This window comes from Quercus lobata, chromosome 2 (genome assembly GCF_001633185.2).
Source record: "Quercus lobata isolate SW786 chromosome 2, ValleyOak3.0 Primary Assembly, whole genome shotgun sequence".
NCBI lineage: Eukaryota > Viridiplantae > Streptophyta > Magnoliopsida > Fagales > Fagaceae > Quercus > Quercus lobata.
The window spans coordinates 23,157,595-23,171,226 of record NC_044905.1 but is presented as its reverse complement, the minus strand read 5'-3'; the positions used below and the strand labels follow the sequence as shown (position 1 = coordinate 23,171,226).

Genomic DNA, 13,632 nt, shown 5'->3' with positions numbered 1-13,632 from the left:
ATGTTATAAAATTGTTGTGAACTTTTGTTATGTCCCAAGCTTTATTGCTCACTTCAGTATCCTTAAATTGATATATACTTATATGAAAATATTTAAAATAAACACTTAGTAATACATAAAAAATATATTTAATAATTAATTAATATATGTATCCCGCTATTTCGTAACCTAATTTTTCAAGAATTGCTGTATTTTATTTTGTATCGTACCATATATTTGTACCTATGCTTTTTAGTCTGAAACCATGAAACACTTTCCTCTCTCCAATTACCAATTCCAATAATAAAACTTACAGTAATAAAGACCCTTAAAAAATCCACCGTTTCAAGAAATTTGAATCAACTAAGCAATTGTATGCCATGGGCGCGGGAATCTACTTTCCTTTACCAATATATTAAGGTACGATAACCCAACCAAAAAAAAAGAAAAAAAAAAAGAGTTTCAATCACCATACCAAGAAACTAACAAGCTTCAATCTCCTCAAAAAGCAACCCACAAATCAGCATATCCTATCCTCCATCGAAAGCTAAAAAATCAAATTGACAACATGTTAATTTATATGTTATAAAATTTATTGTCTTACTAACATCGCTCAAATAAATTAGTCATATTAAAAAGTAAAAATAATAAAGTTAAAAAAAAATATATAAATATAATAATACATCAACTAAATTGATGGTTAATAAAATAAATATTATTAAGAGATGTAAAAATATAAAAAAAACTCATTTAAAGATTTCGTCTTAAGTCTCAAATTGTATTGAGCCAACCCTGACCATCACTAACAGTTAGCCAACTATACGTGAGTTAAATTTAATTTATCCATTATCCGTCATATAAAACTTTGCCTTAAACATGTTTGGATGGTCCATACGTTAAATTTTTTTTACTTGTTTTATAAGCCTTCATGAACTGTTCAAAATTTCACAAACACCACAATTACAATCATACATGTACAAATCAATCATGAGTTCTCACTTCTCACTATTACCCCTTATATTATTCTAATTCAAACCCACGAACCTCTTATTTGAATGTTCCATAAATGGGTCATGGACTGGGGATAATCCGACCCAATGACTAACAGTTCCTTTCATTTATTTATTTCTTTTAGGGAATCAAATTTTTTAAAAAGTAATTAGATTGATTTGAGACCAACGCTTGGCAAACTATAACTATTAGATCTAATAGTTATAGTTTGCCAATTAAGCATTGGTCTCAAATCGATCTAATTCAAATCAGGTCTACTTTTGGTGATCTCGCCTTTAATTAATATCTGCCCTATTTTGTCTTTCATTTGCAAAATTATACAGTGAAAAGATTATGATGTCCTCTTAACAAAAGTGAGGATCCAAACATACCTTGTGATTATACGACGCAAGGGATTTTAAACATGAAAAGCAGCACAAAATTTGATTAATGAGCAGTGTTATGCTCATCTTTCTTCTTGTTTTGAGCATTTCAAAAAGTACTCAAGATTGATTTTTTTTTTTTCTTTAGTGAAAGCGTATCAATTTAAACGTTTTTCCTTTGAATCAGGTCTCTTTTTAAAGTAGATATAGATCTCCAAATCTTAGAAATGCATTTCTTAGCAGTTTCAGTAAAATTAAGAGGTGCACATGCACCTTGCACATCAATGCAAATTATAATTACGTCTCATTTTCATGATTTAAACATAAAGATGTACTTTTTTTTTTTTTTTTCTTTCACATTTAGACACTAGAAATGTGTAACATGGCAATGTGATGAACCCCACCCAAAATTTAGTGTTATCGATCACCTTGTGGTTAAGGTTTAAAGGAAAGTAATAATTACCATTAGGAGATTAAAATCTCATAATTGAGCAGAAAATGAGGTAGCTAGATTTTTATTTGCTATACCAACAACAATCTGCAGAACCACCACTCTGCCGACAATCTCTTTGTCATGTGATTTTTATTTGCTGTCGGCTCTATGATGAGGAAGTTGGAAACTTGTAAGTGGAAGTCTTGTCTATTATCTTTTAGGACTTACAAATGTCACGTATCATGTATATATGCAATGCATGTACTTTTTGTTTGAAACGGGTGCCTCTTTCCCTCTCTCGTCACATATTGTAGATATTTGCACCCTTTGTTTCCTCTCTTAGGGCCCAAAAGTTTGGATTTCAATTTAGGGATGGTAAAATTTAAAAATAAGATAAAAAATAATCTAAAATAATAAATATGGGTATCTAAGGCATGCTTAGGCATGTTTGGCAACGTCCTAGGCATTCAAGCAACGTCCTCGGCCGTACTCGGCATGCTTTGCAACCTAGGCATCCCATATCGAAGGAAAACCCCCCCACTTTCTGCCTTATAAGCTGTGAAGTAAAGGGAGTAGTATACCACCAAGCATCTTTGATCAGAGGCTTGGTGGTACACTACTTTTTGTGTGTGTTCATGTGTGTTCCTCGGATGGACGAATCTTTGGGCCAAGGGCTTTTTTTGCCTTGTAGCCTTTTACACCGCACCCTTTGGAATCCCACATCGAAAGAAAACCCCCCCTCCCCCCACTTTCTGCCTTATAAGCTGTGAAGTAAAGGGAGTAGTGTACCACCAAGCCTCTGATAGAGGCTTGGTGGTACACTACTTTTTGTGTGTGTTCCTCGGATGGACGGATCTTTGGGCCAAGGGCTTTTTTTGCCTTGTAGCCTTTTACACCGCACTCTTTAGAATCCCACATCGAAAGAAAACCCCCCACTTTCTGCCTTATAAGCTGTGAAGTAAAGGAAGTAGTATGCTTGGTGGTACACTACTCCCTTTACTTCACAGCTTATAAGGCAGAAAGTGGGGTGGTTTTCTTTCGATGTGGGATTCTAAAGGGTGCGGTGTAAAAGGCTACAAGGCAAAAAAAGCCCTTGGCCCAAAGATCCGTCCATCCGAGGAACACACACAAAAAGTAGTGTACCACCAAGCCTCTGATCAGAGATGCTTGGTGGTACACTACTCCCTTTACTTCACAGCTTATAAGGCAGAAAGTGGGGTGGTTTTCTTTCGATGTGGGATTCTAAAGGGTGCGGTGTAAAAGGCTACAAGGCAAAAAAAGCCCTTGGCCCAAAGATCCGTCCATCCGAGGAACACACACAAAAAGTAGTGTACCACCAAGCCTCTGATCAAAGATGCTTGGTGGTACACTACTCCCTTTACTTCACAGTTTATAAGGCAGAAAGTGGGAGGGGGGGTTTTCCTTCGATGTGGGACGCTTAGGTTGCAAAGCATGCCGAGGTCGGCCAAGGACGTTGCAAGCATGTCAAGGATGTTGCAAAACATGCCAAAGACATTGCAAAGCATGCCGAGGACAGCCAAGGACGTTGCTTGAATGCCTATGACGTTGCCAAGCATGCCTAGGCATGCCTTAGGTACCCACAATAAACAAATCGACAATAACAAAGATAAAGAAACAATAATATAATAATGTACTTGTCAATCATATAATTTGATTTCTCAAAATAAATTGAGAAAATTAATTAAAATAAAAGTGTTAAAAGTATTGGAATATATCTATGTATAAAAAAAAATAAAAAATAAAAAATATATTGCTTTACTTCCTTGATTGCTTTTTAAAAATATGTAGAATTCCAATTTCTTTCTCTAGTCATGTTATTATTTAATATTTGAGTTTATAGCAAAAATCCAGAGTTTAAATCTATAAAAAGTCAAGTGATTGAAAAAAAAATTTTATGAAAGGATGGAGGTAATAAGAATTTAGTGTTGCATTTTTTTTTTTTTTTTTTTAAGTTTAAAATATGGAATCCGTTATTTTGATTTATAGTACAGTAAAAATGATTGAACTTAAAAACTGTAATGATATAAGAAAATTTAATTTCAATGTTTTTTATTTCGAAACTTATACATTAGAGTGGGCAGAGTATGTATCAAGTCCCCAAGCCTCACACTCATGGTTCTCTCCACATGCCTGGTTATGTGGCAAAACAAAACTTATGCTATTACACTACACAATTCACTATATTAAGCAACTTCCTTGCAGTTTCCTCAGTTCATGTTCTCATGGCTGAATCTTCTATTTATTTATTTATGGATCCGGTTAACATGTGCCCTAAGGGCACACATTAACAAATTCGTTTTTGGAAAAAATTTAATGGAAATTGAAAAAGCTGCCAAAATTTTTTCAATTTTCAATAAAACTTTTTCCAAAAATGGTTTATTATTATGTGCTTTTAGGACACAAATAAGTAAAATCCTTTTTTTCATATTGTAATCTTGGTAAAAGAGGACTAGCTAATCAAGCAAGAGGGGGCAAACTTATCTTAAATTCCTATATTAAAGGAGTTTTTGGGTAACGTGAGGAGAAATTATTAGATCTACTAGAGGACTGCTTACATGGTCCACCAAGAAAATAATTTCTCGAAGGTGAGAGAATCAATTGCCACCTCTCGTTCGTTGGCTCCACCAATGTATGCATGTGTCCAATTTTTTTTCTTTTTTTCTTTTTGTTTGGAGCCTTGAACTATTTGTGAACTAGGGAAGCATTGCTATTTTGATCCGTACACGATTTTTGGGGAGGGAAAAAGAAAATAGAATTTTAGTTGCTTGAGGGATCAATCATTAGTGCCTCCAATATGATGAAATAGACCACTTTGAAGGAGTCCAACCTCCAATAACACAAATGTGTTCTGATTTTTTGGACTAAAAATGTGGATAACTTTATTTGAATCAAGTTATATATCCACATTTCACATAATACAACCTCCTCCTAAGTCCTAACATTCAAGAGTTACAAAATAGTAACTAAGAGCATTCACATCAAGAATGTTAAAAAATATAACTTTTAGCAACTCAAAAACACTACTTTATTTATTTTAACACCTCACTTTATAATACACCCAACATCAAAGGTTTTATTTTTTTACCACTTCATTAAAATATTATTTATTTATTCTTTTTAATTCTTTTTTATTCTCACCACCCACTCAATGTCATCACCCACACCACCCAAGCCACCACAACCAACACCCTTAATCCACCGGCACAACCAACCTCAACCCATGGCACAACCAACTACCGAACCCACCATCGTTACCCAGAAGCCCAAGCAAAAAAAAAAAAAAAAAAAAAAAAAAAAAAAAAACCCATCATTGTTACCCAGCGAGACAAAACCACCGCCAAGACACCACTAAGACCTATTGAGCAACCTAACAACCCACCATCGTTGAGAAACACCACCAAGGCAAAACCAACCAAGACAAAATGGGCACCACTAAGATGAGAAAGAACCAGCACCACCGAGAAAAAACAACCAAGACCTAGTAGCCACCAAGACCCACCAAATCAAACCCACATTACCACCGTGTCTCATGACCTCACCCACCAAATCAAACCCACGAACTGCCAAACCACAACTGCCGAACACCAAGAACAAACAAAGGCACGAGAGAGAGAGAGAGAGAGAAAGAGAGAGAGAGAGAGAGAAGTGAGGCACAGGTTAGAGAGAGAAAGAAAGAAATTAATTTAAAAACATAGCAACTTGCTACATTAGTAGTTTGGTGCTAAAATACTAATGTAGCACAAGGTTGTTAAATCCGGACCGGACCGGACGGTTCTTTAGCCAGAGAAAACGGGTCCTAAACTTAATTGGGAAAAACGCGTGCTCCAGGAATAGAACTAGTGACCTCGTAGGAGTTTTGGACTTTTGTCCAACACGCCAACCACTGAACCAGTAGGCTTCCTTGGGTGCTTCTTGACATTTATATTTTATTTATTTTAATTTTACAAGATTAATAGTTTTGGATTTAATTTTATCACTATTTACTTAATAGTATTTTCTATTTTTTTTTTTGTTCAAGAATTATTCTTTTACATCAATAAATATGAATATGAAAATTGTAAATTTATGTTAAAAATGATTTTATTTTAAATTAAAATGCATTTTTTATTCGAAAGATTAATAAATACAGTTTTTTAAAGCTTGTTTATATTTATTATTTTCTATTCACTTTATAAAAATAACGAAAATACATTTGAAAGTTTTTTTAACTGCATAATATTTTTTAAGGGTAAATTTTCATATTTTTATATATTTAATACATTTATTTGTATTTTAATTAATATTAAATTAATTTTGATGTCATCACAGTTCGACCTCGGTTGGACCTCGGTCCGACCTTAAAAACCTTGAACCTCTCCCTTCTTCGGTTCTTTGAACGGTCTGGATCTGAAAACCTTGATGTAGCATTGATGTAGCAAGTTGCTAAAAACTTTTAGGTTTAGCAACATTGATGTAGAGGGTTTTTTTGGTGGTTTGGTGCTAAAATACTTTTTAGCATTTTTCACACCTTTGATATGAATGCTCTATCAACCTTTAAAAAGTAGTAACAAAACGGGCATTTGAGCAAGCGCGTGGCTATATTTTTTTTTGTAAAAGTTAATAATTTTCAATTATCATAAAATCTCTCTCCTTTTTTTTTTTTTTTTTTTTTTTTTTTCTCACTTTTTTTCTTTTTTGCCCATGTTGAACTCTATTGAAAATAAACCCAAGTTGATGTAATCTCAAAAAAGAAAAAGCAAAGTTAGAAAGAGTAAGGAGATGTGGTGCCTAATTTTATGGGATATGGAGAAATGTGGTGGAAATTTTTTTTTTTTTTCAAAATTTATCTAAAAATTAGGAGTTTCAATTAGAGTTCACGGCTTACATGGCTTAAAAACCCCTTAAATCTATTTATACTATACATAAGAGGATTTCACTCTTTCAACTGGACTTTTATGTGGTTCAAAAATACCCTCGTTAATGAAGGGTAACTTCATTTAGAAATAGGGTTATAAATATCAAATAACAAATTTCATTTTAAATTCAAAAAGAGAACTCCTAAAATTTAGGATTTTTTCCCCTCACTTTCAAAAAAAAAAAAAAAATACAGTTACTGTTTATCTCTAAAGTTTATCATTTTTATTTGTTTGAAAAATAAAAATTATATATTTCTAAATTATAATAAATGCAAATTATTAACATTTATCCAAAAAAAATAAAAAAGCCTTTAAGCACATGCTCAGAGGCTAGTACTATATATAAGAGGATTTTTCCCTTTCAATTGAACTTTTATATGGTTTAAAAGTACCCTCATTAATGAAGGGTAATTTCATTTAGAAATAATACTATATATAAGAGGATTTTTCCCTTTCAATTGAACTTTTATATGGTTTAAAAGTACTGTCATTAATGAAGGGTAATTTCATTTAGAAATAGAGTCATAAATGTCAAATAACAAATTTCATTTTAAATTCAAAAAGAGAATTCCTAAAATTTAAAATTTTTTTTACCCTTCATGTTTCAAAAAAGAAATTACAATTACAACTTATCTCTAAAGTTTATCATTTTTATTTGTTTGAAAAAAAAATATTTTTTAATTATAATAGATGTAAATTATTAACTTTTACCAAAAAAAATAAAAGAACTTCTGAACACGCTCGTGAGCAGCTAGTATAGATAGATAACAATTACACTCAACAACTACTAATCATGGGACTCACATTTCACATAATCTTCTCCTAAAAAGTAGGACCCAACTAAACTAACATGAACTATTGGACTCCTACACTACCAAGAACTACAAACACTCTTACTCAGACACCGTTAAAATAACGAACTTCCATAGCACATGGACTCAACACAATTAAAGGTTACGTTATCCTACTTCGACACGATATCCCAGGTCCTTTGATCTTTTATCTCATATTGAAATAATTATCTTATGAAACCGGTTTATATAGTAACAAACTTTAAGAGAAAATGTGGAAAAACTAATTCTGTATTAAGTTAATTAAAGAAGATTACATTACAAGAGCTTTGTTCTTTCTCTGTTCTTTATATACTAAATGAAAGAATTGCAAACTATTGGCCGGTCTACAGTTTGCAAAGGATCTGGTATCACCTGAATTTATTTTAGAGGGTGACTCCCTTTTTGTTTATCGTGCTCTTGCTCGATTATCTCCTCCATCAGCTGTGGTGGCTCTTCTTGTGTATGGGATTCTTGACTACTGTCATGAGGTTCACAATGTAAGGTTTTCTTGTATGCAACGTAAAAGGAATAAACTTACTCATCTTTTAACTGAACATACCCTTGGCATTATTGATTTTTTAATTTGGACGAAAGAAAATCCTTGTTTCTTAGAACAAACTCTTCATCATGATGTAATGTCTTTTATTAATTAATGAAAGTTTCTAGTATTCCTATATATATATATATATATATATATATATAATTACAAAGAATTAGCTCACTAGTTACAACTCCCAAATTATGAGACTAACCCGTAAGACTAGTAGCTTAAGCTGTATAAACGGGTGTCGTATAGTTGATTATTCTCAATATATAGCATATCTCTCATAATATTATATGGATCCTACTAAATGTATAAGAGGGTTGTTGCATAAGCCTGTCTCAGAATTCTCCACATCTAGTTGTGGCTAATCACGATCTTGATTTGAATCTAATGCTTTTTTAAAGGGTTTTCTCACTCTATTTTCACTTAATTATTTTCTCATTCTTTTTTAATTTTTAGTTTTTAAATGAATGAGTAACTTTTAAACTAAAAATGCAAATTGTATCCTCTTACTCTTTAAGTGTGGGGTGGTTTTAACTTTTAATTTTAATTCCTAACATTTGATGCCATTTTGAATTTCATCCTTCGGTCTATTTAAGATATTAATGCCCCCATTCATGCAAGTTCCCTGCTTGCTCCACTGTTTGGAGTTCAAACATCTCTATATATTTATGTATGGCTTCTAACTGCCACGTACGCCATTATCTTATTTATTGACCCAACATTCACCATTCACTCTCTTTCTCTCTCTCTCCTCCCTTAGATCATTCTGTGCATTTCTGAATAGATCAAGCCAAAATGACATAGAAAAAAATATATATACAAAAAAAGACAATATAATGAACCTAAAAAATATTCTCTTCCGTCATCATCTTTTTTTAGAAAACAAAGGCAAATTGAGAAAATTTTCAAAATGCAAACGCAATAATAGTTACAATTACAAACTCTACCAGCTATCGCGTAATACAAAACCAAATTCCTAGTAAAACAACGAAAAAAAAACCCAATAAATCAAACCCTAGGAGGCCAATTTATTTTCCTAGCAACCAAACAACAATTCTACCAAAAGGAAACAACCAATGTCACAAATTTGGTTTGGTCTCTCTCTTTTGTGCTGAAAAGATAGTTTTGGACAAAGAGGAAGGAAGCAACCATGTTTTCAATCTTAAAAGTCATGTTTTATGAGACCCGCAGTGATTGTATACTTGGCCCATATAGTAACCCTATCATGGGCCTTGAATCGATACGTTAAGTACTGTCTCCCAAGTTGGAGACAACCATACAATTGAGTTGAACTTGAACCTCTCTTCACTTTTAGGCCCAATTGTGACAGAGGCCCAATAAAGTTGATAATAGAATAGTAAATAGATTGCCCCTGCCCGCCTGCCTCTAGAACAGGATCCTTCCAGAAAAACAAAATCAGATATAGAGAGAGAGAGAAGAAGAAGAAGCTGAAGCGAAGCTATAACATTAGTATAAACTAGTTCAATTTTAGAGAGAGAGAGCGATAAAAATGGCGTCGTTAATGAAGGCAATTGTGGACCCAAAGAAGAACTGGCTGGCAGCTTTGCACATGAAATCTGTCTCCAACCGCCTCAGAAAATACGGTAAAGCTCTCTTCTCTCCCGAACCCATAAATCAAATTTAATTAATTTGTGTCTCTCTCTATCTCTTAAATAAATAATCTCTCCTATTATTATTATTAATAATAATAAAGGGCTTCGATACGACGATCTGTACGACCCATACTACGATTTGGATATTAAGGAAGCTCTGAATCGGTTGCCCAGAGAGATAGTTGATGCTCGGAACCAGCGTCTTAAGCGAGCCATGGACCTCTCTATGAAGCACCAGTATCTTCCCCAACATCTTCAGGTGAACCCTTATTTAATAAACCTGCTTCGCTCTTATACGATACGACACCGTATTATTTATTGCTGTTACTTACTAATAATTATATTAATTAATATGAAACCAAACAATTTTTTTTTTTTTCTATTATTTTATTTGCAGGCAGTACAAACACCATTCAGGAGCTACCTTCAAGAAATGCTGGCCCTTGTAAGTACTTTGCTTTTAGTTTAAATAAGTTAAATATAAATCAAAATTATTATTATTATTATTATGAAATTTACATGATCAATAACTAACACTTACATTTTGTATCTTCAATCTTGTAACTGTTTAATGCAAGTATTCTGTTCTTTTTATGTTGCTTTGCTTTTGTTGTTTGTTGCATGTGTTTAATGAAGCTAGGATTTTCATAACATTTATGTTTTATAGATCTAGATTGTGCTTCTTTGTTTATATGGAAAATAGAATAAGGTGTTGGATTAAATAGACCCTGTTAGTTAGAGGGGCATGAATCAATATGATCATCGTGATTGCATTTGCATGCTCCAACTAATTAAGTGGTGGATATGATACAGAGTGTTTTCGTCATTTCCATCTTGTCGACTTTTGTAAAAATGTAATTTGCTAACTTAGAAATAGTGCTCTTTTTTCCTTGAATAATTTCATTTGAGTTTGCATTCTTTTTTCCACTTTTTTGTAAACGTATGAGTAAGGTATCTCCTTTGCTGTGATTGTTTCATTCTCAAGAGACCCCTGATTTGTGGCTCTGTCTCTTCGCTAAAAGATAGTTCCTTAATTAGGTACTTTTTATGAGCTCTCCTTAAAATTGTATGTTAGATATCATGTAACTTATACACACACATACACACCATCTGATTGTATTGAAGTCTTGACTTGGGCTCCAGGTCTAAACTTAAAGTCTGAAATTATTTCAATGACATGATCCGTTCAAAGTTTGTAGTCAAAACTATTTTCAATTGCATGCTCCATTTGTCATGACTAATTTCACATTCCCTCTTACAATTTTGATGTTGAGCCATCCACGTGACCAAGTATTAAAGTCTTTGAATGCCTATTTTTGAACAAAGGATTGAGATGATGGTGTGCTGTATGTTTACATCTTCATACCTGTAGATGTTGATAAAGAGGAGAGCATGTACCAACACCATGATACTGCACTTACGGTTGCCATTTGACACACTTGGAAACCAACTTGTTGGCACACACACGCATGCACTGGGGAAATGTTAAATCTTTAATGTCTGGGGGAAGGAAGAAGCAGGGCTCGAAGAATGAGCAAATCTGTGCAAGCACATGCTCTAAGGGCTCTCACCCTCTCTAGTCATTTTTAGGCATGCACTGAGAATATTTTGGAATGGGCACTGTCTTCTTACCATATGAGCTGAAAATCTGAGATCAAGCTGTCAAAATGCGTAGGCTTGGCTTCATGATTGTCCTGTTGGCTTCCTATGTGTTATAGAATTCCTTGCTTCACATAGGTTGTTGTTTTCGTATATTTGTATATGTTATACTAACGCAATATCAATTCTCAATCATAAATTTCATTATGTACGCCTAAAAAATGAAGATAACTGAGGAAAATTACTTCTTATCAGGTGTTTCTTACCATATGAACAAAATAACAGGTTTTTTTTTTGGGTTTTTTTTTTTTTTTTTTTTTTTTTTTTTTTTTTTTTGGTGTGTGTGTGTGTGTGGGGGGGGGGGGGGGTAGCATAATCAATCAGGAAGCTTCCAGTCTAGATATTTTAAGTTTGACAATTTATGATACCCAACAAATATAACAAGCAATACATATACATAAGGTCCAAATTTGTGATTAAATGTTTTGTTGCTTGTGTTTTGCAGGTGAAGAGGGAGAGGGAAGAGCGTGAGGCTTTGGGAGCTTTGCCTCTCTATCAGCGTACCATTCCCTGAGCAAATCCCTGAATGAGATTGTCACTATATGTGGTAAAATGTTAACATAGTAGAAGGGGAGATGGATTATTCTCTGTTTTTCAGAAATTTGATTTTCGAGTTTGTGTTTTGGTATATGAATGAATTCTCATGTACTGGCAGACCCTTTTTATCCGGGTTCCTTCCCCCCCCCCCCCCCCACAACCAAAAAATAATTAAGTAAAACTCTACTTTATAGTTATTTTTATGACTGGATGCAATAAACTTGTTTGGACTTTAAACTGGATCTTCCAATTTATTGTAGGATGCTGATCCTGGGGTTTCCACTCTAGGTGTTTACTGTCTATGTTTATGTTTATTTTGTCAGCCAAAGAAACAGAAGCATTGCGAGTGAAAATTTTCCTTTTGATGCTTCTCCTTGTCGATGATTTATACGTTTCTTCTTGTCCAGTAGTTTGATGATCTTTTTTGGGGCCTAGGGTGGGTTGGGTGGGTGTTTCCACTTGCTTTTTTTGTTCTTTTCCAACTATGGGTTGCATGATCAAATTTGTGGTAGAAGAAAGCCACAGGCCTTGTAGCGAAGTCCTTGAAATGTAATCAAGTGGAAACACCCATGAGGCAAGATCAAAAGAGAAATAGATAAGAGTTTAGGTGTGGTGTTCACGGTGCGGTGTGGTTTAGCTAAAACCATAACTGCATCGCATCTTATTTTTGCGGCCACATATGCTGTGCAATGTGGTACAGTTTAGAGTTTATCGAAAACCATAACCACACCACACCTCATTTTGCGGTCACATGTGTGGTTTTATGTATAAAATGTGGTTTGAACGGTATGAAGTCAGTATATTTTTCAAATTTTAGGTTTTTTCTACCCAATCCAAAACTATTTTTTTCCCTTTGTTTTTGGTCAAGTTTTAAACTATTGAACCAGTTTTGCTCTATTTTGGGCTAGTTTTCCTAATCAATATTTGATAGGATCATCACACTTTTTTCTTTTTCTTTTTTCTTTTTTTTTTAAACTAGGGTTATTAAACTATTAATAATATATTTAATATTAAAAATAAATAAATGTATTAATATATAAAGAGGGGGCAGTGTGGTTTGTGCAGTTTTCTTATTATAAAACTGCAAATCATATTGCACCATGCGGTGCAGTGCACTGTTACTTGCAGTGCGGTGCAGTTATGCCATTTTGTGGGCGGTTTTTGTGGTTTGTGCGGTTTATGCGGTTTGGTGAACACCCCTAGGTGTGAGTACTAAGCTCTTATTCTTTCTTCTACCATGGCTATTGAAACCTATTGAAGAAAGTGTCTTAAAGGTATTTGGGGTTTCTTTTAACAAGTAGTTTGGAAGATTTCATTGTGGTGAAGTTGGATTTGCAAAGCTCCTAAAGAGGTAGCCTTATATTTCTCCAAGCCTTTGTAAGCTCAAGTTATGTGATAAAACACTAGTAGAAGACCATTGTAACTTGTCTTTTTTATAGTGAACTATTCAGAGCTCAACTCATGGATGTAGGCTTAGTGTTAATCGAAGTAAATCTTGTGTGTATTGTGTATGCCTTCAATGTATTTGATAATTTCTCTAAGATTTCCTATTGAATATCTTGCTGGCTTAGCTTTGGTATTTGTTGTGGCTAACATCCATCACCTTTGTGTTGTTAAATTTTTACACTAGGTTGACAATATTGGATAAGACTTTGGTCTCAGGAAGAAGTTGGTGATTTTTTCCAACAGAATTAACGTCTCTACTGTTAGAATTTTGAGTCATTTTTAGTTAGGATTTTAAA

General features: G+C 33.6%; 1 protein-coding gene across 1 annotated transcript; it reads left to right on the top strand.

Annotated features, from left to right (window-relative positions):
• Window positions 1-9,464: 9,464 nt before the first annotated feature.
• Window positions 9,465-12,127, top strand: LOC115975008 (cytochrome b-c1 complex subunit 7-2). Its single transcript, XM_031095636.1, has 4 exons — window positions 9,465-9,685; window positions 9,796-9,953; window positions 10,092-10,139; window positions 11,799-12,127. Exons 1-4 carry the CDS (start codon window positions 9,592-9,594, stop codon window positions 11,865-11,867), a joined length of 369 nt encoding a protein of 122 aa, XP_030951496.1. The 5' UTR covers window positions 9,465-9,591; the 3' UTR covers window positions 11,868-12,127.
• Window positions 12,128-13,632: the final 1,505 nt, after the last annotated feature.

What these genes read in the sequence shown, in the direction of transcription:
- LOC115975008 (XM_031095636.1), top strand. Translation starts at nt 9,592, where the DNA reads ATGGCGTCGTTAATGAAGGCAATTGTGGACCCAAAGAAGAACTGGCTG. An exon ending in CAACCGCCTCAGAAAATACG is followed by an intron (nt 9,686 to 9,795) that starts GTAAAGCTCTCT and finishes ATAATAATAAAG; the next exon opens with GGCTTCGATACGACGATCTG. An exon ending in ATCTTCCCCAACATCTTCAG is followed by an intron (nt 9,954 to 10,091) that starts GTGAACCCTTAT and finishes TTTTATTTGCAG; the next exon opens with GCAGTACAAACACCATTCAG.